Raw genomic sequence first — 21796 nt, forward strand, 5'->3', positions numbered from 1 at the left:
TGGCGAGGGTGGGGTGGGGTGGCTTTTAGAAGCCCTCCTCCCACCTGAAGTCTTAGCAATAATGACCAGGACACAGTACTTGGGAGACCTACCTGGTGAGGCTCCAAGGAGCCAGCAGACGTCTGGTGTGACAGGGCTGGGTTGGTGACTGCATTCGGTGAGCTGGACCCTGTGCCCTTCCTTACCAAGAAGCTAGGCAGGCCATTGTCCCAGGCCCCAGGGACTGGGTTCTATTGGTCCACACACCTTCCTCCTACCTCGAGCCAATGCTTAGAGCAGATGAAAGCAGACAGGCTGGCTTTAATCAAGGACACAAGCCCTTTGACCTTAGGGTGGAGAGGTCTAAGAGTAGATTACAAACTCAAGGCACGTCCCAGAACCCCACACCCCCAACACAGGAGGCACAAAGGCTCAGGTATGAGGACCCAGCTCAGGAAGCAGGCTGGGCCCGCGGGGACTGGCACTGTGTAAGGGTCTCCAGTCCTTATCGGAGGTCCCTCCAGAGCCGACACCAGTGGTGCATCTCAGATAGGGGCCTGGGGCCTGGGAGAGCACTGCTACCTGCCTTTGGCAGGTTTAAAGGGCTTCTGAGGCACTGGCTGGTTGTGGGTGTGTGTCCTGCACCACAGGTGCAGGGTAAAGAGGGGCCCCGATGGCCCCCAGTCCTGACTCAGGGACGTGGACGCGACAAGGCAAGAGACGGTTAGTCATTCACTCCCAAAACATCCCTCCCCCAAATTCAGGAAGGGTTAGGAGGAGGAGCTGACCCCGAGTGACAAAGGGGTGCGAATCCAGGCCAGAACCTATGTGGTGGGCCGGGCCACTCAGGGCTGAGGAATAGCGTGTCTGGCCCCTGGCTACTGCCAGCCTGGAAGCTGCATTATGTCGTCAAGAGTGCATGTCAGGAACATGGGTGCTCAGAATGTGGCCTTCAGAGGAAGAGCCCCAAAGCCTAATCCCTCCGCCACCAGCACCAGCACCTCAGGGTCCACCAGCCACAGCACCTGGCCACTTGCTCTCGGGGAACAGCAGTGGCAGCAGTGCACGACCTGGGTTCTCCGGGCTGCAAGGTCAGCCCTCATGCTGCTCCCAGAAACACTGGCTGTGTAGGGCCCCGCCTTGACTCCGAGCTCAGCACCATGTCCTGCTGGGGGCGGCTGTTGGAACCCGTGTGTGCTGCCTGAAGCCTTAAAGAAAAGAGAGATGGCGGCATCAAGATGCAGGAGGAGAGGCCTGGCCGGGAGGCACTGAGACCCCTGGGGCCACCGGCAGTCTGGCTTTTGAGTCTTGGAAGTCAGGTGCCTGGTCCAAGCAGAGGTTCCTCGGGGCCCAGGAGGGATCCTGGGCGAAGGCAGGCAGGTTGGTGTTTTAAGGTGCGGGCCCAAGGAAGAATACCGTTCCAGGCTGGCTTTGAACCAGCTCTGCCCACCAGCCCGCTTCGCTGGCCTTCACCGCTGGGGAGCCTTCCCCCACCAGCGCCCAGGGCTGGAGCCGTGCCCGCCGGGCGCCCGTGCTAGTCCAGCTGGTCGTACCCTGGTTTCTTCTTGTACAAACAGAAGTGCTGGATGAAGAAGACAACATCGAAGATGATGGAGAAGACTCCGAGGCCAAACTTGGTTGGGTCCCCGAAGATTAGCGTCCACTGGTCTGTGGAGAGTCACAGGGGGACAATCCCGGATATAAGCCGGCAGCCCCCAAAGCAGCTGGGGCACAGTAGGGCTGCGGGCTTATCTGCCCTGGTCACAACAACTCCACCCGCTGCAGCCACCCCTCAGAGTCCCCCTTGGAGGCTTGGGTCCCCAGGGCGCAGGGCTGGCCAGGGTCCCAGAGGGCCCGCTGGGTGGGGAGCTGGTGGCGGGCTCACCATTGTTGTAGGACTGCAGGGACATCTGGAGGAGGCTGAAGCTGCCCCCGGTGAAGTCCAGGAGCACGTTGCCAATGCTCCAGCCCTCGGTGCTTTTGTAATAAAAGTTCATGTAGGCCTGGACAGACGACGGACGACAGACAGAGGCCGGTGAGGGGGCCTGCCCTCACACCCCCGGCCCGGCTCCACACAAGCGTGTCTCTGATTCCACCACCCACGTGCTGGAGCTGTAGCCAAGGACACTGAGCTCTGGGTCCTGCTGTGCGTGGGTGAGGGGACAGCTAGGGCCGGGCGCAGGGTTCATCTCCATGAACAGCCAGCAGCCTTCTCAGTCCTTGCCTGCACCTCACAGCACCAGCAGCAGTGGTGGTGGTGTGTGTGTGGTGTGCACAGTGTTGGGAGTCAAAGTTTGGGCCCTGGTTTGCAGCTACTTTCATCTTGCTTCTCACTTCCATTCTCCCCAGAAGGGGGGTGGCGGTGGGGCCCACCAGCTTAGACTTGGTGTTACGTTGAGGCCCCTGGGCCGAGAACCCCAGCTCCCTCATCTGAGCTGGGCCATCTCAGGTGGACCTGTTGCTTCCTCAGCGCTGGCCGGCCTCGGTGGACTAGTGCCCTGGGACACCAACCCCCTCCTGTTGCCTGAGCCCCACCTCCTTCCGGGAATTCTCTGACAGAGAATCCTACGGCCCGAGGAAGGAGATCCTCTGTTGGCCAATGGGCAGGCGCCTCCTTTGTCTCCCACCCTGTTCTACACCTGCTGCCACCTCCGAGTCCCACACCATCCTCAACTTCCTCCACCGGGGCTCCGGCCTCCCCCTACTCAGAAGCCTTCCTCTCCAGCCTTGGGGCAGGCCGTTTCCCTCAGTCTCTCCCTGTCTCCACAACACGCTCAGCCCACCCAAGGCTCCTCGCTGCCTCCCCAAGGCCCCTGGTAAAGGGGTCTTTGTGCAGGCTGCCCATGCAGTGTCTCTGCTCCTCTGTCCACGGTGCAAGGCGATCTCACCCTTGGGGGTCTGCTTCTGCTTCCACGTTCTCTAAGAACCCACCTCACCCCCCAGCCCAAACACTCTCCTTCATTTGAGCCCAAGGAGCCCCAAGTTCCTAGAGTTGGAGAGGCCAGGAAGGGGCTTCTTCCTTGGGGTGGGGTGAGCCACATAGGTCCCTGAGCCCTAGATGAAGGGCGGGGACTGCCTGCAGCTGCTGTTCAGCAGGTCCCCAGCATGCGGTGTCTCCCTGCCCAGGACACCGGCTCAGACCAGATCCGGCTAGCTCACTGTCGGAGATGGGTCGCCAGGCCATCCTCCTGGTTTGTCTTAAACTGGACGCTTCTGAGCAACACTTGGGCCTCCACTGGCAGAGAGGTGGTCTTTGTGCACAAGGTTCACTGGCTAGGAAGCAAACCTGGGTCTGTTGGGTAGAAGGTGAGGATTTTACTGTGTCCTCACTGCACACCTGACCCTGTCCCGGGCTGTTGGGACTGGTCTCCCCCACTGATGCAGCGGGCCCTTGGGGAGGGAATGCTGTATCTGAGCAAGGCGGAGCCCTCGGCCCCCAGGGAAGTCTCTGGGAGACATCCCGGCAGGGGAGGGAGTGGAACCTTTCCAATGGTCCTAGTGTTCTGTGCCAGGGGATCCCTTGTTAAGCTAACAATGGGCAGTGGCATGAGGAAGAGGGGGGATGGCCAGGTGGAGGGTGAGGTCAGAGACGTCTATACCACCAGCTTCCTTGGCCTGCTGAGCGCCACAGAACAGGCAGCAGTCATGACCCACAGTGCCCTGCGCTGCACCTGCTGGGCTCTGGCTTCCACCCCCAGCTCTCCTCTCCCTTGGAGCTGCCCGAGGCCGCAGGGCTTCCCCACCACCCCACACATGAGCACGAAGGTACCTGTGGAAAGTACTTGACCAATGTGACGGCCAGCTTGATGTAGGAGAAGCAGAAGAGAAACTGCAGCCAGGTGGCGGCTCCGGCTGCGGCCACCAGCATGGTGATGAGAGCAAAGAGGCAGGCGAGCGCCAGGAAGCCGACGGCAGGCCACGACACGCGCTGGGAGCCTCGCTGAGGCGCAAAGGGCGAGGGGCACGTGGTCAGGGGCACAGGGAGCCACGGCAGGGCCTCAGGTGGGGGACTGCCCGGGCCAGGTCAGGCTCACGAAGAGGGGAGGGCTGGACGCTGGCCCTGGCGCAGCCTGTGCTGGGGAGGCCCGCTTGGGGGCTGTGGCGGAGAGGCAGAGGCGGGCAGGCAGACACACGGGGAGCCCTGTAGTCAGAGTGCGTGGATGGCCGCCTGGGACAAGGTACCAGGTTTCCAGCGGAGGGGGTGTGTGTATCCGTCCTGCACCGATCACACGCTTTTTGCTATCTAGGGTGTTTCCGCTTCAGTGCAGCTTGGAGAGTTCAGCTGCCCTCTGCAGGACTGGGGGCCTGCTCCACGCTCATTCTGGGGAGACTGCCCTCCACCTCCTCCCAGCCCTGCCTCCACCCTGCCCATCTCTGCAGTCTGTCCTCAGCCCAACCTTCCTCGCGACCCTCACTTGGGCTTCAGAGCAAAGAGGACAAAAACCTCACGGTTTCCCAAAAAGGCCAACAGTTGTGTGGCGCAGGGGTGCCCACCCACGTAGGAAGTGAGAGGGAAGCCGTGGTCCGCAGCCCTAACCAGGCTCTCACATGCTGGGGGGCCTGTGGCCAACAAGACCGGGTCCAAATACCCAGCCTAGCACTCAGACCTGCCTCAGGCCTGCTCCCCGAACTGGCACCCTGGACCCCGGCCTCGCCACCCACTCAGTGGCCCCTAGACCTCATGCATCCCATTAGCCCTCACCCTCTGGGCTGCACTGCCCCCTGCACCGCTCCCCCACAGTGCCTGTGCCGGGCACTCGGACAGCAGCGTCAGGCCCTGGCTTCTACATAGGGCGGGGAGGGGCAGGGCCTGACCTCGTACAGGAAGCACTGCAGGATGACCACTAGTGTGAGGACGACCGCGTGCAGGCTGAAGAAGACGTCGTTAGTGTCCACGGGGTTCACCCCATTGGGGTATTTGAGGAGAAACTGCTCCTGTTGGGAGGGGGGTGGGGGTGGGGGGGGAGAGAAAGTGGGTGGTGAGGAGCAGCCAGACCACCCCTTGGCCAGGCAGGCTGAGGGCTGCACGCGCGCGCGCGGGGGCCTTACCTTGATGGCAGGTACCCAGAGGAGGCCTATGTTGAACACGCTGTAGGCCACGAAGCCCATCAGGTTCAGGGCCACGAAGTCGAAGCTCAGGCCGACAACACTGGGTGGGGGAGGGTGGGAAAAGCGGGGCAGAAGGTGAGACCAGACCTGGGGCCCCAGGAGGGGGGCTGAGCAGAAGGGAGAGGTCAGCTGAAGGAGGGCTTGGCCCTACCAAGCACTGTCACGCCCCCCCAGTCCCTGCCCACCTGCTTCCAGAGGGAAGTCAGGAGGCCTCTTGCGGAAGGAAGTACCATGCAGCCTGGCTCCCAGCTCAGCAGCCTGTAGGCCAGTGGTTCTCCACCTTCCTAATGCCGCAACCCTCTCATATATTTCCTCATGTGGTGGTGACCCCCAACCATAAAATTATTTTTGTTGCTACTTCCTGTCATTTTGCTACTGTTATGTATTGGGCGGCCCCTGTGAAAGGGTTGTTTGACTCCCAAAGGGGTCGTGACCTACAGGTTGAGAACCACTGCTATAGGCTCACAGGGTGGAGTGGCTGCAGGGGTGAGGTAGGAAGGACCAAAGACCTCGCTCAACTGGACAGACAGAGGTGGATGCTGGAAGAGGCCCCGGTGCGGGCTGGAGACACCCGAGGGGAGTGCAGAGTTGGCAGCTGTTCACCAAACACCCTCCCTCCATCCCACCCCAACGCCTGCCTAGAGTCTCCGACAGGCACCAGCAGGCACACCATCGTCCGAGGAGGGGCCGGTTTCGCTCCCTGCTCCAAGGCTCAGCTCGCTCAGTGGGACCACCTGACTGGCTGGACGGGCCTGGCGGGCCTGAGGAGCCCAGGTGAGGGTGGCAGCAGGGCTCCCTCAAGGGCAGAGGTGGGCACCCACTGCTGGACAGCCTGGGGATAGGACAAGGTGCTGGGAGCTGGGGAGATGAGAGTTCAGGGAGGCAGGCCCACAGACATTCTCCCCTGGGTGTCCGCAGGGCCACGTGAGGCAAAGGTGCACACGGCTTTGGGGTCCTGGCCGGACTGATGGGTGGCCCCCTGCTACACCACTTGCTCATCAGGCTAGGGCTGGTCGGGGGAAGGGAGTGCTCAGAGCCTGGAGCCCGGGGAAGATGTGCCCTGCGTGCTTCACCCCTCTCGCTGGGGAGCCTCCTATCTGGGATTCCCCAGGGTGGCAGGTGGCAGCTGAATCTTTAGAAGGGACCCGGATCTCATACCCCAAGGCCAGGTTGAGCCCCGCGTTCCAGGAAGTGCCTGGGCCAACCTGCCCGCCTGCCTGCTCTGCAAGGAGTTCTTAAGACAATGGGCTCCCAACTTGCCCCCTTTGCGGCTGGCCTTCCCCTAGCACAGACTTAACGGAGGGGACCACTTCCCACTAGACCTCGCCATCGAAAGGCACAATGCCATACCTTGGTCTTTAGTGTTGGTGATGTTTTGGGCAAAAGCTAACCTGTCCTGCACTACAGGAGGGGTGTGAGCCGAGCCTGTCCTGGGCTGCTTTGCCTGGGTAAGCACGCTTAATGTACCCCGCTCCTTCCTGTGGTTTCAGGTAGCACAGAGGTGGGTTCTTGGCAGTCTCCGTGTGACAGGGTACCAGGAGGGATAAACTCAGCCAGGGACCAAACGCCCAGTTCCAGAGTCCCATCCCAGGCTCTCAGCGCTGCGAGCTTCCACACGGGGACACGTTTCTAGAAATGTCAGGCGGGCAGCAGAGTGGGGCTGCCAGCAAGCCTCATTCCTAGCTGCCTGGAGCGAACCGACACAGGGAGCTGGGTGGGTTACCTTCTCCGCCTCCAGTTCTTGAACACCTGTGGGTAGAAGGAGATGGACCAGGCCACAAAGTAGATCCAGCCGATCACCTGGTTGATGATGCCCACGACGTTGCTGTGGACGACCAGGAAGCGGATCCGGGGGCTGCAAAGGCATGTGGGGGCAGGGATGAGCCGAGGCTGGGCCTCTGAAGGATGACCCACAACACCCCAGCCCCACCACGGCCGCCTCCCGCACAAAGCCCAGCTGGGCTGAGGCTCACCTACCCGGTCTGGTTAGAATGATTTCGGTGCAGATACACGGTGACCTGCCCGACGTTTTGAGAGGTCACTTGAAAAGATGAATTGGCGGCTCTGGGAGGTACCACCACCTGTTAGGGAGACTAGGCTTGCTCGGGTGCCCCATCCAGTTCTGGAGGGGCCCAGGGTGCCCAGCTCTGGGCTAGCCACCAGGGAATGGAGAGGCAGAGAGCTAGCATCCTGGCCTTTGGGAGAAACTTTGAGCCAACCCACCGTCTCAAACTCCCTCTCCTTCTTCTACTTCCCAGTAGACAATGGGGTCCTACCCTCAGGCTCTCCCCGTCTGACCAGCTGTGTGATCTCAGGGAGCCACTCAAGCTCTCAGTCTCAGTTGGCTATCTGTAAAATGGGGACTACACCAGTGCCCATCTCACAGGGTTGCTATGAATGCATCCCGGGTGTTGCTAAGGGTTAACATGTCCAGCTGCAGACCGGAAGCGAGGAAGTGCGCGCTGGACACCCCAGTAGAGCCCCGTCCTCCTTGGGCCCACATGAATCGGAGTCTGCAGGTAGTGACGCTGGGCACACAACAAGCCTAAGTCCTTACTTCCACAGCTAACTGCAAGGCTGGCAGTATAAACTCGCCAGCTGCTCCACGGGCGGAAGAGGAGGCTGTCTGCTCCTGCAGAGATCCCGGCTTTTGGAAACACGACAGAGCCATTCTACTCGGCGCTCTCAGGTCTCATTGAGCGGGGAGGACTTGAGGGCCGTGGGCTTGGGCTCTTGGTTTGTCACCACCGTTCCATGATGACGGTATTGCTTCTCCTCCCTTCACTACTGGACTTGTTGGCAGTCACAGGAGGAGGGCTGCTCCGGGCCTGGCTGCCACGTGATGACACCCAGTGCTCCGTAGGGAGGACAGTCGAGACTTCAATTCTGCCTCCTGAGCCCCCCAAAGCTCTGCTCCACAGAAGAGGGCCAGGGGGCTGCCTGCGACAGAAGCTCCCTCCCCTGCCCTCCCGAGGCTCTCATAGCTTCCTCCTCACAGTGGCTGGGAGGTAGGCGATACTCTGAATCAAACTGGTTTGTGCTCCTAGGCCACCCTTCCTACCTGCTGGGTACCGAGAACCCCAGCCCCAGAAGTCCTACTCGGATGCTGCACCCCTGATTTATGTGGCTTCCTTGTGAGGAGCCTGGAAGCACTGTCTTGGGGTCTTAACACCAGCAATGAGGCGGTTTTCCCCAAACCACTGAAATGGTTTAAGTGCCTGCAGGAGCCCACTTTCTGGCCTGCATCCTGTCACCTAGTTTTTTTTCCTTTTCTTATTATTTTTAATCAATTGCCCTGGCAATGCTGTTTGAGTATTTATCACACCCGTACCGGTGGAGCCCTGGTGGCGGAGTGGTTGTGTTGGGCTGTGATCTGCAAGGTCAGCAATTTGGAAACCACCAGCCGCTCCACAGGAGGAGGGGGCTTTCTACTCCCATACAGTGACAGCCTTGGAGACCCCAGGGACAGTTCTACCCTGTCCTATACGGCCACCAAAAGTCAGCATGGACGCGATGGCAGTGAGTTTGTTTCTTTGTTGGGTGTGGTGCCAGTTGCTGGGGTCATTTCTGCTTCATGGCAACCCGTGTGTCACAGGAGACGCTCCATCACGCTTTCATGTGAGGCCCTTTCAGAAGCAGAACACCAAGCTGTTCTTCCGAGGTACTTCTGGGTGGGTTTGAACTGCTGGTCTTTAGGTGAGCAGCCAGGTGCTTCACCATGCCACTCATGAAACCCCTTCTTCAAAGTGGGAGGAGATGGATCCGAGAGAAGTGGGCTCCCTCTTCTTCCCACTCTCTGGCCCACGCATCTGCTAATGAACTTGAGCCTCTCTGGAGTCTATAGATTTCAGAGATGAGTTCATGGAAAAATGGAATGCAAAGATGCTGGAATGTTCCAGGACCTTCTGGAGGCGCCCCCTTGAGGTGGGACCACACCACATCTGTCTTCTTGTGTCTGCCTGACTTCTTTCCGCGTTAATTGCTAACTAGCTCCATCCACGCTGAAGCTTTCCTGGCAGACGCCTGAGGCTGCGCCCACGTCAGGAGGGCATGCCTACCTGCTAGAGGGCTCGGAGCTGGCTCACAGCCCAGCTCTACAAACGCAGAGGCTGCATGCCATGGCTCGCCGACCTCCTGTTTGTTTGCAGCCCTTAATCTCTGCACAGTGTCCCTGCATTGGCACCTCCGTTTGTGCTTTTGTCCCTGGTCCCATTGGATGGTTCCTGGCTCCGAAACCTGGTCATGTGGAAGTGAAAACCAGGTGCCATCGAGCTGATGCCAGCTCATGGTGATCCCGTGTGTGCCCCAGTGGAATCGTGCTGCTTTGGGTTCCCAAGGGCTGGCTTTTTGGGCAGGAGATCACCAGGCCTTTCTTCCAAGGTTCCTCTGCGTGCCTTCCCCCTCCCTCCTCCAGCCTTCTGGTGGGCACCACCCCAGGACTTGATCGTGGGAGCAGACTTGAGCACCTGACAGCTATGATTAGTCATTGCTGCTGAGCTGGGCAGACTCTGGCACTTGTTCCCGAAAGTGACCGGAACCCCTGGGGTCTCAGAACAGTGCTTCCCAGGCTTTCATGCGGACCGGATCATTTGGGGATCTTGCTTATGAATATGCAGATTTTGAATGAGGGGGTCTGGGAAGACGCCAGGGGTCTTGTATTTTCTAAGTGGTTTCCCCGCAAGACTAATGCTGCGGGCACACCCAATGCCCTTGAGTGGTCTTAGAAAACGATCTCAAGAATGTCTTCTCTGTCCTCAGAACCGAGTGGTGCCCCCTTTCCTACCACTGCCTTCCCAAGTCCACCCAGACAGGAAAGGCACAAGACATTCATCTCCAGAGAGGCCCACAGGTCCAGATCACAGCCTTCTATCCTGAGGGAGCGGGTGCAGTCCAGGGTGAGGTGCCTACATCCACAGGTTCTCAGTTAGAACGCGTGGTATGACTCGGCGTCTTCCCACCCGCCAGTCAGATCAGCTACTTACTTCCTGCGGGAGCTCAAGGATAGTGATGTTTTTTGAACGATACGTGATTTCAAACGTGATCACCAGGGTTGCATTTAACGGATGCCTGTGGAGAACGAGAGGCTGGTTATGTCTAGGAAATGGGATTGCCGCGAGCCTGCCCGAGGGATGCCATTCTGGTCATGCCATTTCTCAAGTTGTCAGAGTCAGGAGACGGTACGTGCTTCATTATCATGTCATGCAGGGCAGCTTAGGGGACTTCTAGCTTCTAACCAGAGACAAGAGGACATGGGCAGAGGGGCGGGTGATGACATGAAACGATAGAGTTGGCTGTGAATGCTGAAGGAGGTGCCCAGGCATGGGCAGGGCCTTGTGGGAAGGTCAGACTCTGACTGACAGAAGCATGAAGGAGCAGCATGTCCCTCGGGAGCTGGGAGATGTCTGGGTGGATGAAGTGGATGTGCAGGCTGGGAGCAACCTTAGGGGCCTTAAATCTGGGCTCCGAGGACAACCTGTAGGAATTACAAGGTGTCTGTTCACAAAACCATGTTCCACATCGTACTTCGGCATGTAGTGACTGAGGTTGTAAAAGTTCATGAGCAGCTAGGCCTCTAAGGGGCAACTATTGATCTTTCGCCGTCTGGAGCAGGGAGGGGTAATGACAATCAAAGATGCATGGAAGCAATTGTCTTCGGACCACTCAAACCTCAGCCTCCATGACCCTGAGACCAGAAGAACTAGATGGTGCCTGGCCACCACAACCAACTGCTCTGAAAAGCAGATTCCGGGGAACAGAACTCAACATCATAAAAGGTACCAGGCTTAATGGGTTGGACAGAGATTGGTCCTTCATCACCCTTTAGGTCGGAAGCTGGACTCACCCCCCGTATTAGAATAATCAACCATTTAAGATCAGTCGGGCAGCACTGACTCGAGGACAAAGTGCAGAGGGTGAGGAAAGGGGGAGGGATGGGAACAGGAGACCCGGGGGAAGCAGGATGGGTGATGGCACCCTGAGGGGACGGCAGTGGATGAGTTGAAACAAAGTGTATATGGATTGCTGAATGTCAGAATGATGATTTTCTCTGTAAGCCTTCCCCAGTCCCAATACATAGTTCAAAAAAAGAAAAAGAAGGGGGGAAAAAAAAGAGGAACTATAAGGTGTGGATGTGCACAGACAGCCGGAGCAAAGCCTGTCAGGTGGTACCGAAGGTTTGTCTTGAGATCAGATGAGAGGGGTAAGGAAGGGGAGGGGCTGGGAGAAAGGGGTGGGGCTCCTTGTCCAATCTTTGGGAATGCTCATGGCTGGGAGGCCGGAGTAGGGCGAGGCAGACAGAAGGAAAAGGACCCTCACACCCACACCAGTGGAGGTCAGTGAGGGAGGCTCTCTGGACAAAGGCATGAGAAGCGCAGCCACTTCTGTTTTGGGCTCTGGATGTTCTGCTCCGATCGGGGTTCTCGTCAACTTTAAAGCCTCAGCAAAGCCCACTCTGAAGTGTAGCATCCGCCACTCGTCACTCAAGGACTCCTCTCACCCCGGTCTCTGGGGATAAGCCCCCTGTCGTCCTCATCCCAACAGAAGCGAGGATTCAGCAGGGGCATGGGAGGCAGACTTTGGGACTTCGGTGTGCAGCCTGGGGCTAGCACCTCACGTGGATCCAAGAGCCTCACCCAGGGGCCGGCCCTGGGGAGAGCGGGTAGGCCGGGGACAGAGCCGGGTGGGGCACTCACTGTAGGGTGATGGTGACATTGGTGGAGCTGCCATTTTCCAGCCTGACCACAGGTGGGACGGTGAAGTCGACGGTTGACTCTGTCGGGACCCAAATCAACAGCGTGAGGCATTAATTAGATCGGAGAACTCGGGGTAGGGTGGGGGTCCCGAGGAACCGGGGCAAAACACTCCCCTCACTCCTGTACAGCTGAATTCATGAGCAGACTCAAGACGGCCCCCTTTCTAGGTGAAGGCCCAGGGGGTCTGAGAGGTGGAGAGGGGGGACTGGACACCCAAGTCCTCCGGGTGTTCTTTGTGATGTGGCCTGAGACCGAGGTCCAGCCGGGGAGGGCACAGGCCTGAGTGGGAAGTGCTCCGGCCTCGGCCTCTTCCTCACCGACACGCTCTGGGGCTGAGGCTCTCAGGGACAATTTGAGAGCCATGGGCCCCACGCCCAAACTGTCTCAAAGGAGCTCAAGTCATGAGGTGGGTATGGAAAATGCAGACGTGAGCCTCCTCTGACAGACGTGAGCAGCTGGCCCAGGCCCCTCCCTGTGCTCAAGAGAGGTGGGGGCTACATAGGTGAGGAATGAAGCAGGCGCAGGTGGTCAAGACGGTGGGCAACCTGACCAGAGAGCAAGACCAAGTTCACTTCCCTGACCTGTCCCTGAGTTTGGGGCAGCTCACATGCCGGCCCTTCCCTACCTCCCTCTCACCTGTCTGACTCATGGCCTCAGCTGGAGGTCATGACCATGAATCTAGACTGGAGGGGGGAAGGGGACCCACAGGGCTGAACTCTGATTCAGATGGTCCTTGAAGGGGTTGAGCCTACAGGCAAGGCCCTGGCCCACCTTGACCCTGACCTCAGAGGCAGACAATAAGGAACAGAGAGCTGACATTTTAGATGCCGGGGTTCAACTCTCCCTCCTCGACATCCCTCCTTAGTGGTTTCTCCCTCTCTGCTGGGCCCACCTCTGTGACCTGGTGTCTCTCAGACTGTGTCTGAGCAGTGTCTGCCGGGCCAGTGCCATTTCAAGATGGCCAGTCTCCAGGCTGAAGAGTCCAGGTTCCCACCTTGGCTACTTCTATCGGCCTGGGTCCCTCAGGTGGAGCTAATCCCACCCTGGTCCTAGCTCAGGTCAAGCTGCTAAGAGCAGAGGGGGCTGGTCCCTCCATTGTATGTAGCTTCAGGGTCTGCAGGCAGGGCTCAGCCTTGCCCCGCCTTTCCTGGGTTCCCTGCTTGGACAGCAACGTGAGGCTTTATCCTGGGCTTGCTGGGCAAGTACAGCTTCCTATGGCTATGCATGATAAACTTCCCCAAGGAGCTGAGGCCACCGTGGGAGAAACACATTCCCATCTCTATGTTCCTCACAAGAGACTGTCTAGGGCACTACTCCTTAGGGGGTCTTATTGGGAGAGAAGCCACCTATCTCCAAACTCAAACTCACTGGCAGGGCATCGGTATCGACTCATATGGGACAGGGTAGAAGTGCCCCTGTGGGTTTCCGAGATTGTAACTCTTCACAGGAGTAGAAAGCCTTGTCTTTCTCCTGTAGGGTGGCTGGTGGTTTTGAACTGCTGACCTGAGGGTTAGCAGCCCCGTTTATAATTATTAAAGGTGATGGGTCTTCCAATGCTCCTCACGGTGCATCTGCAGGGCCCCAGCTCTCCCTGTCTTTGCATTTGAAGAGAGGCAACGGGCTTTTTCCGTTCCCCTCTGCTTCGCACCAGAGAAGACAGCAGAGCTCAGCAGCTGAGAGACTGGCCTATGAAGTCACACAGTTGGAGCCTGACCCCGACATTCCTGACCTCTGCGACAGTGGGAGAGGTACATCAGCTCTCCAGACCTCAGTTTTCTCACCTGTGAAATGGGAAGAGTTGCCAGTCAGATCTCCTGGTTGTTGTGAAGAGAGAATGTGATGTGTGTGACGCACTCGTCTGAGCGGCCCGGCATGCACCGAGCGTTAAGTCGTGGATGGTTACTGTTAGGGCCATCAGGCCCCCATGGCAGGACATGTCCAGTCCCAGACAGGAAGCTGGCATCGTGTCACGGGAAAGCCCGTGTTGAAGTTGGCTCTAGGTCTTCACTGCCATCGAGTCCAGGCCAACTCACAGCGACCCTATATGACTCTAGGTGGGGCCATGTGAAAATTACCAAATGAACGGTAGCGAGACCCACCAAGTTCCCTCTAAAGCGTGTCTGTTTTTTAAACCCAACACTTATTAACGAATCCTTGTGGACATCTCAGGAGCTTGGGTGGCGCAAGCCTTGTGTGATCGGCTGCTGACCTCGAGGTCCTTACGTGGACCCCGCCCCAAGGCTGCACGGGAGGTCGGCCCGGGGCACTGCTTCTGTGAAGAGTCCAGCCTGAGCCAAGCCACTGCCATCGGACTGATTCGGATTCACGCACGGGGACCCTGCGCACTGTCAATTTTTATGGGCGCAGAGAGTCTCATCTTTCTCCCGAGAAGCGGTTGGTGGGTTTGAACCGCTGACCTGTGGTTAGCAGCCCATTGTGGGGTAGTTCTCCAGAGACATACACAGGAAGGAGGGAAAGCAAGCAAGAAAGCATGTAAAGCCCTGAAGGCCAAGAATTTCCTCTACCACGCGTCCGAACCAACTCAACAGTGCTTGCTTGGGGACCTCTTCCACTGTGCACCCCACCGCATGTCGGCTACCACACTCTCCCAATCTCAAACCCCCACATGGGGGGGGGGGGCATGATTATGTCTGCTTTGAAATAAGGAAAGAGAGCATCTCAAAACGGAACAGATCTTGCCCACGGGCTCAGGAATGGTAGAGGCAGGATTCGAACCTAGGCCCATCTGGTCTAAAGGTCAGGTTCTTGCCGCTGGGCCACCAAAGATGTTCAGAGGCAAAAACTCTGAAGGCCAGGTAGCTCAATGACCCCCCTCAATTATCACTCCCCAGCACCCAGCAGTGGGGGATGTGACACCCACTTTCAGACCCCAGATGCTGATGTAGCTTTCACTCTTTCACAATGCTGCTCATGAGAGAAGGCAGAGAGACACAACGGAGCTGGCCCCAGCTGTGTGGCTCTGGGAATGTCTTCTCCCTGCCGCGGGCCTCAGCTTCCCTTCATGTAATCAGAGCTGGCAGCGGTGGGATGGGCAGTTCTCTTCCAGGGAAGCATTCGAATTAACGCAGGATCCAAATGAAACAGGCACAGTCCTCAAAGCCCACCCTAACTCATACAGAACCCGGGGCAGAGCAGCGCAGCGGGGATTCTGAGGCTGTGAATCTTTTTGGGAACAGAGCCTGGTCTCTCTCCCGGGGAGAACGGCTGGCCTCGCCAGCCCACTGTGCCGCGAAGGCTCAGAGAACAGTCAGATAGAACAAGGCTTCCGAAGGCTCAGAGAACAGTCAGATAGAACAAGGCTTCCGGAGGCCTGGGGTGAGGCTCTGGCGCCGGGAGGTTTTTAAAAGCGGCGCGCTGCAGGGTACAAAGGACCTTTTTCTTTCTCAGAAACGGCCATTCATAGGTGTGCCTGCCAAGTACGTGGCTGGGTGACAACCCTGGCTGGGCTGATCAGATGAACATTGTTACCTCAGAGATACCGCAGGTTAACAGCACAGCCTTGTGCATGACTCTTGGGACACTACCATGGTATTGGCATCGGTGGTGGGCGGTACGGATGAGAGTCCTCGATTAGGAAGTATAAGCCATATGGGAGCTTGGCTACAGCCCAGGGAGAGCTAAACACAGCTCTTCTTGAGAAGGGATTCCAGAGATGTTTGGGGCCGTGGGAGAAGTGCTGAAACAACGTGGGCCTCCGAGAGGCCTGTGGGAAGGTCAGTTCTCACAAGGATGAGCAAACCCTAAAGAATTCCCTGACAAGCAGCCTGCATGCTATGGGGCCCCAGGTCTCTGCACCTTGCTCTTCAGTCCCTCTCGGAGGCAAGGGCAGACTCCGAAGGCTGTCTGTGCCTGGCAGGGCCAAGTTCATGATGGCTGGCTACTTCGCCTGCCTCTGCAGCATCTTAGAAGACTCACAGCTCCCTCTGGGAGGCCCACAGGATAGGGGCATCACCCTCCTTTACCAACATCGTGCCAAATGGTTAGGCCACCCTGATTGAATGAAGCCCTGGTGGTGTAGCAGTGAAGTGTTGGGCTGCAATCAACACAGTTGGCAGTTCAAAACCACCAGCAGCTATGAGGGAGAAAGACCAGGCTTTCTAGTCCTGTAAACAATTACAGTCTTGGAAACCCACAGGGGGTCGCTGTGAGTCAGCATTGACATGATGGCAGAGAGGGAGAGAGAGAGAGAGAGCCTGAGTTAAGTACCAACTGTTGGCTTTGGTGATACGGAACATAGCAGGAAGCCCAGGGCAGAAGGCTATTTATTTCCGAGGCATCTAGCTCCTTGGGACCCCCCTGGACCGTACCCAGGGGCAAGCGGGCCAAGGTGACCTGGCTAGTTCTAAACAGCCGGCTGTAAGGTTATTAACTGTAGAGTCACTAGTTGCCTCTTTATACACATGAGGGCTCTTTTCTAAACTTACCACATTTTTCTACAAGCTTCAGAGGAAAAAGGATAAAAACCACCAGCCAAGTCCTCTTCATGTTCCTCGATTCCAGAGAACTGGGGAGGAAAACAAAGGGCAAGTGTTCAGACAGAGGTGGGATCAGCTCCGCTCCAGGGAGCCAACAAGCCCACAGCAGTGGGCCTTGGACAGCTCACAAAGGTCTTGCCCTTCACACCTGTGACATAGGTTTGCATCACGCCTCAGCAGGGGGCCCTGCTTGGAGGGCTTATCTTTCTCTGATAAGTGGGGGAAAACGGTCTCTGAGCAGCTAAGGGCTTGTGTAAGATCCCTCTCACTAGGAGGAAGTGAACAAAAGACTTGTATTTTTCCCCCTTTAACTGCTTCCTCCAGTTAACAGAGAAGAGAAATGCATTTTTTAGCAGCTGGGAAGGGGTGTGTGTCTTATTTATTTATTTATTTTCCCAATAAGCTATTAAAATGGCGGTCCCACATTTGAGTCTGGGAACCCACTACCCTAATAATTTCCTGCGTTGGGGTGAGAGTGCAAGGGTGAATTCATGCAGCCAATGTCACCTCCCCAGGACTGGCAGGGGCCACACACAATGGGGACAGAGGGATGGGCAGGTCCCAGACCAGCCCTGGAACTTCCTGACTGGCTCATGGCCACAACACATAGCAGGGGAGCCAGGGGCCAAACGGGACAGGTCAGCCTGGATTTCCAGAACTCGGTCTGCATGTGCTACCTCAGGGTACCGTGTCTAGACTCTCCCACCTCTGCCACTGGGAGTGCCTGCAAACTGTGGGGACAGATGGGCGAGGGCTGTGTAGAAACCTCCAGGACCCATTCTTGTTTCAATTCCCTCAAAGAGTTTCCAGGGGCCCCTATTCCCCTTCCTCCTTTGCCGCCCTCTCACAGAAGGCACCCAGACTGCCCAGCTTGTCTGACTACCTCCTGTCCTTATCTCCTCCAGGGGCCTTTCTGATTGCTGTAGCCTCCACTGGCCCAGAAGGCCACCTCCCAGGAGCTTCAGCAACCCAGCGCTCCACTCTTTAGCCTTCCCAGGGAGAGCCTGCCCCAGACTTAGCCCTGTGCTCTCTGACTGTGGGAGTCTGCACATGTGGGAGTCTGCACGTCTCTCAGCCCATGGCCTGCGCGTCCGCTGTCTTTAAGCTTCCCATTCCCGGATGTTCCCTGGCCTATTGTCCTGCCTGACTTTGGCCTTTGTGATGATTGGTGCTCGGTGGCAGGCAGCTGCCATGCTCATTGGACACCTGCGCCAGGCATCCAAGTGCACCTCATTTACATGCGGACCTGTTTGAGGACTGATACCTGCCATTTCTTCCATATTGTAGCTACAGGATTATTGGATACTATTTGTTACACTTTATTAGCATATGATGTAATGTTACCCACCATTGGGTATTCATTACACTTTATTAGCATATGATGTAATGTTACCCGCCCACCATAGGGTATTTAAGCCCCTGCCTTCTGCTCAATAAATTGAGGCTTGATCAGACTCCAGCCTTGCCTCCATTTCTTGCGTCTCTTGCCCCTCTTCATTCCCAGTCCCTCTTTCAGGTATCCACGTTGTTTGATGACCCGCGGGAGGGGTCATCTGACTTCATGTATCCCAACCCACAGGGATTTGTCATGTGTCTACGAAACGCCTGAGGGTTCCTTTCTCACTCCAGCCTTCTGTACTGCCTCATTTCAGCCCTGCACCCTCCAGTTAAGGTTTCTGTTTGCGCCCTGGGACAAGAGCTGCGTTCCTCTGGACCAGAGTAGAATCAGGTCCAAACAGCTCCTCTCTTGCTCTGCAAGCAAGGAATGTGGACTGAGCTGCTCTTGGTCAGCAAGAGTCCTTGAGCCCTCAAGGCTGAGCCACCTTGCAGAAAAGGTGTCAGAGCACATAGAAAAAGACCCCAGGGCAAGCCATTCAGTTTAAAGAGATCAGAACAAGTACACACTACAACCCAGGTCTTAGGAACACTACAAGATAGCAATGTGTCCTTCTTCCCATGGAATTGCTAACTAATTGTCTTCTAATTCTCACTCAGGTGTCATCTGCTCCCAAGTGTCCTTCTCCTCTTCCAACATTTAATCTTTCTTTGGAACAATCTGGGTCAGAGTCTCCTGCAAGATGCTCTTTTTGAAGCCACCCTGTCCTTATTTTTTTTGCAGCCTGGGCCACCTCCCCTTAGAGGTGATATGAACAGTGGCGAGGAGTGTGTGCACCGGAGAGAACTACCCACTCCCCTCCTCGCTTATCAGCTGCGTGACCCGTGGTGCTGCTTACCTCCCAGAGCTTTCCGCTTCCGAATGCAAGAGCAGGCAGGGACTGCGGACACTTACCTCACAGACAAACTTGTAAGACTGCATTTTCAACAGGAGTGAAAGCCAGTTCTTGGGGACTGAGAAACCCTTAAATGGCATAATGGCTTGTGCCCTCAAAGGGCCAAGATACACAAACAGTCTATCAGGGCGGGGTGGTGTATGTCTCCAAATTTCATAGTGGGAAGATGATTAGGGGAGTGCCTCAAAAGGCTCCCAGGGAGTGATAATGAAGAACAGGTGGCAAAACACTACCGTCAAGAAATGGCCACTGTGGCCTGGGGCTGCTGGCAAGTACAAAGTATAGCTTGTTCTTAGCCTCAATCTTGTCCACAAAAGCCCAGATGTTCTCTCTCCCTCCAGCCTGAGAGTGTAGGTAAACAGGGCGTAGTCTTGTCTCGCCCAGGCGTCCCGCAAGGTTGCCAGCCCCTCCAACCGGCGCTCTCCGCGCCTCCTTCCCACCCCAGCGCAATCTGCAAACTCCTCCATCAGAAATGCGGAGGCAACTGAGCAGGAGGCCGAACAGCATCGGGTTAGAGCCACTCACACCCCGGGATTCCCCCGACTCCACTCGCACTCACCACTGGCCGGTTCCTTCCACCCGGGGGGCTATCGAGTGTCAAGAGGCCGAAACTGGAGGCACCACCTCCTGCTCCCGGGCAAAGAGTGGAGCCCCAGTGGCTGAGCGGGGCTCGAAGGCTGTCTCCCCCCCTGTCTGTACCAGTCTCTGGCCTCGAGGGGGGCCACCAGGGCAACGGGAAGGAGACTGTCGGGCGTGGCGCCGGCTCTTACCTGAGAGCCTCCTAGGCTGGAGGGCACGACCACCAGGGCCACAAGAACCTCGCACCAGGTGCAGCTCCGGATGGTGTACAGGTCCCCTGGCCGGTTTGCTTTTGTATGAGGGCGGGCCGGAGGTCACCTGACTCGAGTCATCTGACCCGTGGCACGGAGATCTCGGTGTGATGCATTCTGGGCGTTGTAGTTTGAATGCGTCTTAGACAAAACTGGGCTGACGAGGCGAAACGGGGCGGGCGCTGGTCCTTTGTCAGCAGGAGGGCTCGGGTGTGAGGGAGGATGAAGGCCCGTCTAGGGACAAAGACGCTCTGAGAGCGTCCGCGCCTTTCCGTGAACTTGAGCTAGCGGGGCGACCGACAATCCCCCCCACCCCCCACGGTCAAGGAAGCTGCGTTCAAGTCCCGCCTGCCACCGCCCCTCCGCTCCTATTGGGGGCCGGGCCTGGCTTCCTCAACCAATGGCAAGACGGGAAGCCTCCGGGTTGCGAGTGGCTGCGGGAGCTGCAGGAGACACGCCCTCCTCCTTCCACCAATGGCAGGACGCGAAGCCAAGGCTTGTCAGGAGAGGCCCCGCCTCCGCGCCCACCCCGCCCGGGGCGATCTGTGCAGGTGGGAACCAGGGCCCCGCAGATACTGGCAGCGTCTGGCGCCGCAGCCATGGCTGCACCGTCGATCACGCTTGGCATCGACCTGGGCACCACGTCTGTGAAGGCGGCGCTGCTGGAGGCCGCGCCAGGCGATCCCTCCGGGTTCGTGGTGCTGGCGAGCTGTGCCCGAGCTTCGCGGGCCGAGGTGGCGACCGAGAGCGCAGCGGCCGGGACGCAGGTGAGGCAGCGCCCTGGAGCCGCGCCGCCTCCAGGAGCCTCTTGGCACCTCTCCTCCTCCTCCGTGGACGCCTCCCTCACTGCCTCCTCCTGCAAATAATTCAGCTCCAGCTTCTCTGACCTCTGCCTACCCCCATCTCTTCGGGGGGCCTCTCTGTGTGTTGAAGTTCGTCTCGATGCGTTAGATGTGCCCTCGGGACTTTCCCACTCGCTTGCATGTATCACCCCACTCTCTGGGGCCTTGCTCAGGGCGCTTCAGCCCCGGGCTCTCCTGGTTTCCTGTACCCTGCCTGGCCTACGGAGAACTGGGGCCCTGTGTTATACAGAATGGTCAAAGGCCCTTTCCTCGCCCTGGCCCTCTCTGCTCCGACGTCTCAGTCCATGCCTTCACGTTAAGAAGTCAGTTGGTTCCTTAGGACAGCGGATGCTTTCCTCTGGACAGATGTAGAATCATTTCCAAACAGCTCTCTCGCTCTGCAAGAGTGGAGTGTGGACCGAGAACTTCTGGGTCAGCAAAAGAACTCGGTCAGCAAAAGTCTCCCAGCCCCCAAGGAAATATGTCGGAGCAGATAGATATTGAGATATAAGTCCTCAGATATGCTTAAGAAGATTAGAATGATCCTATACAACAACTTGTGTCTTGTAAGCTCTACAAGGTGGAAATGGAGAATTTCATGTCTAAGGGTTCTTTTGGGAGATTTGGAGGTTCGGAAAGGGTGGAAATGTCAGAGCTGAGGTTGCCACTAATTTCCTGCAAAGGAAGCCCTGTCTTCAGTTAACGGAAAATAGAAATTAGTATCCAGGAACTTTCTGTGTAACTTCATGACTTCATCTTTCTGGGCCTCCGCCTGTTCTCTGATTTGAGATAGACTTCACTCCATGGCCGTGGGTGTTTGAGTTTGAAGAGCGGCAGTCCTCAACCTTCTGAGCCAAGCCAAGGCCCACGCCCTACACCCCAGAGTGATATTTCACTCAGTTCTGTGTGGTTCAGAGTCCGCCTGGGTTAGAAGCGTTTCAGAGGACAAAGGTTTCAGGTACACTTCCATTTTCATAGAGGGTTTCAAAGCTAGTCTGGGTAGGGCCTCAGGGTTTTAGGTGATTCTTTATCTCCATGAAATGGAGACAGAGTCAGCTCTAGCCCAGTTTGCGTGAGTGGCAGAGCAGGGAGCAGGAGCTCAGCAGGGCCCCTTTCTCTCCAATGAGGGTCATTTCTGGCATTTCTCCATTTCCCCAAGCCATCAGCTGACCATGCTATGTCCACAGGCACACCCAGCCAACCTGCCTTGGGATACGTTTCTCCCACTCCCACTGCTGTTCAGGGTCCACTCTGATGAGGTTAGGGAAGGCTAGTAGTAACCCCATAGTATCCTCCATATGCAAACCGTGCTTTAGGGCAAAAATCATCACTCTAATTTCATCTGTAACTGATTTCTCAACCTTGGCACCATTGACATTTGGGATGGGTAGTTCTTTTTTTTTTTTTAATCATTTTATTAGGGGCTCATACAACTCTTATCACAATCCATACATACATCAATTGTGTAAAGCACATTTGTACATTCATTGCCCTCAT

At 57.1% G+C, this 21796-nt stretch overlaps 2 protein-coding genes across 2 annotated transcripts in view; one reads left to right on the forward strand and one right to left on the reverse strand.

Annotated features, from left to right (window-relative positions):
* Positions 1 to 280: 280 nt before the first annotated feature.
* Positions 281 to 19689, reverse strand: CTNS (cystinosin, lysosomal cystine transporter). Its single transcript, XM_004716162.2, has 12 exons — positions 19398 to 19689; positions 16286 to 16365; positions 11781 to 11859; positions 10071 to 10155; positions 7066 to 7169; positions 6812 to 6943; positions 5029 to 5128; positions 4795 to 4914; positions 3749 to 3919; positions 1865 to 1982; positions 1533 to 1647; positions 281 to 1187 (listed from the first exon to the last, which is right to left on the reverse strand). The coding sequence occupies exons 2-12, from the start codon at positions 16344 to 16346 to the stop codon at positions 1079 to 1081; spliced, it is 1194 nt and encodes a 397-aa protein (XP_004716219.2). The 5' UTR covers positions 16347 to 16365; positions 19398 to 19689; the 3' UTR covers positions 281 to 1078.
* Positions 19690 to 20040: 351 nt separating this feature from the next.
* SHPK (sedoheptulokinase) overlaps positions 20041 to 21796 on the forward strand; it is a 31373-nt gene continuing 29617 nt past the window's right edge. The window contains exon 1 of the mRNA XM_045293338.1: positions 20041 to 20224. Coding sequence (XP_045149273.1) covers positions 20057 to 20224 — 168 coding nt within the window. The 5' untranslated portion in view covers positions 20041 to 20056. The remainder of the gene's footprint in view (positions 20225 to 21796) is intronic.

This window comes from Echinops telfairi, unplaced genomic scaffold (genome assembly GCF_000313985.2).
Source record: "Echinops telfairi isolate 266 unplaced genomic scaffold, ASM31398v2 ScPeMD7_2010;HRSCAF=2546, whole genome shotgun sequence".
Classification (NCBI taxonomy): domain Eukaryota; kingdom Metazoa; phylum Chordata; class Mammalia; order Afrosoricida; family Tenrecidae; genus Echinops; species Echinops telfairi.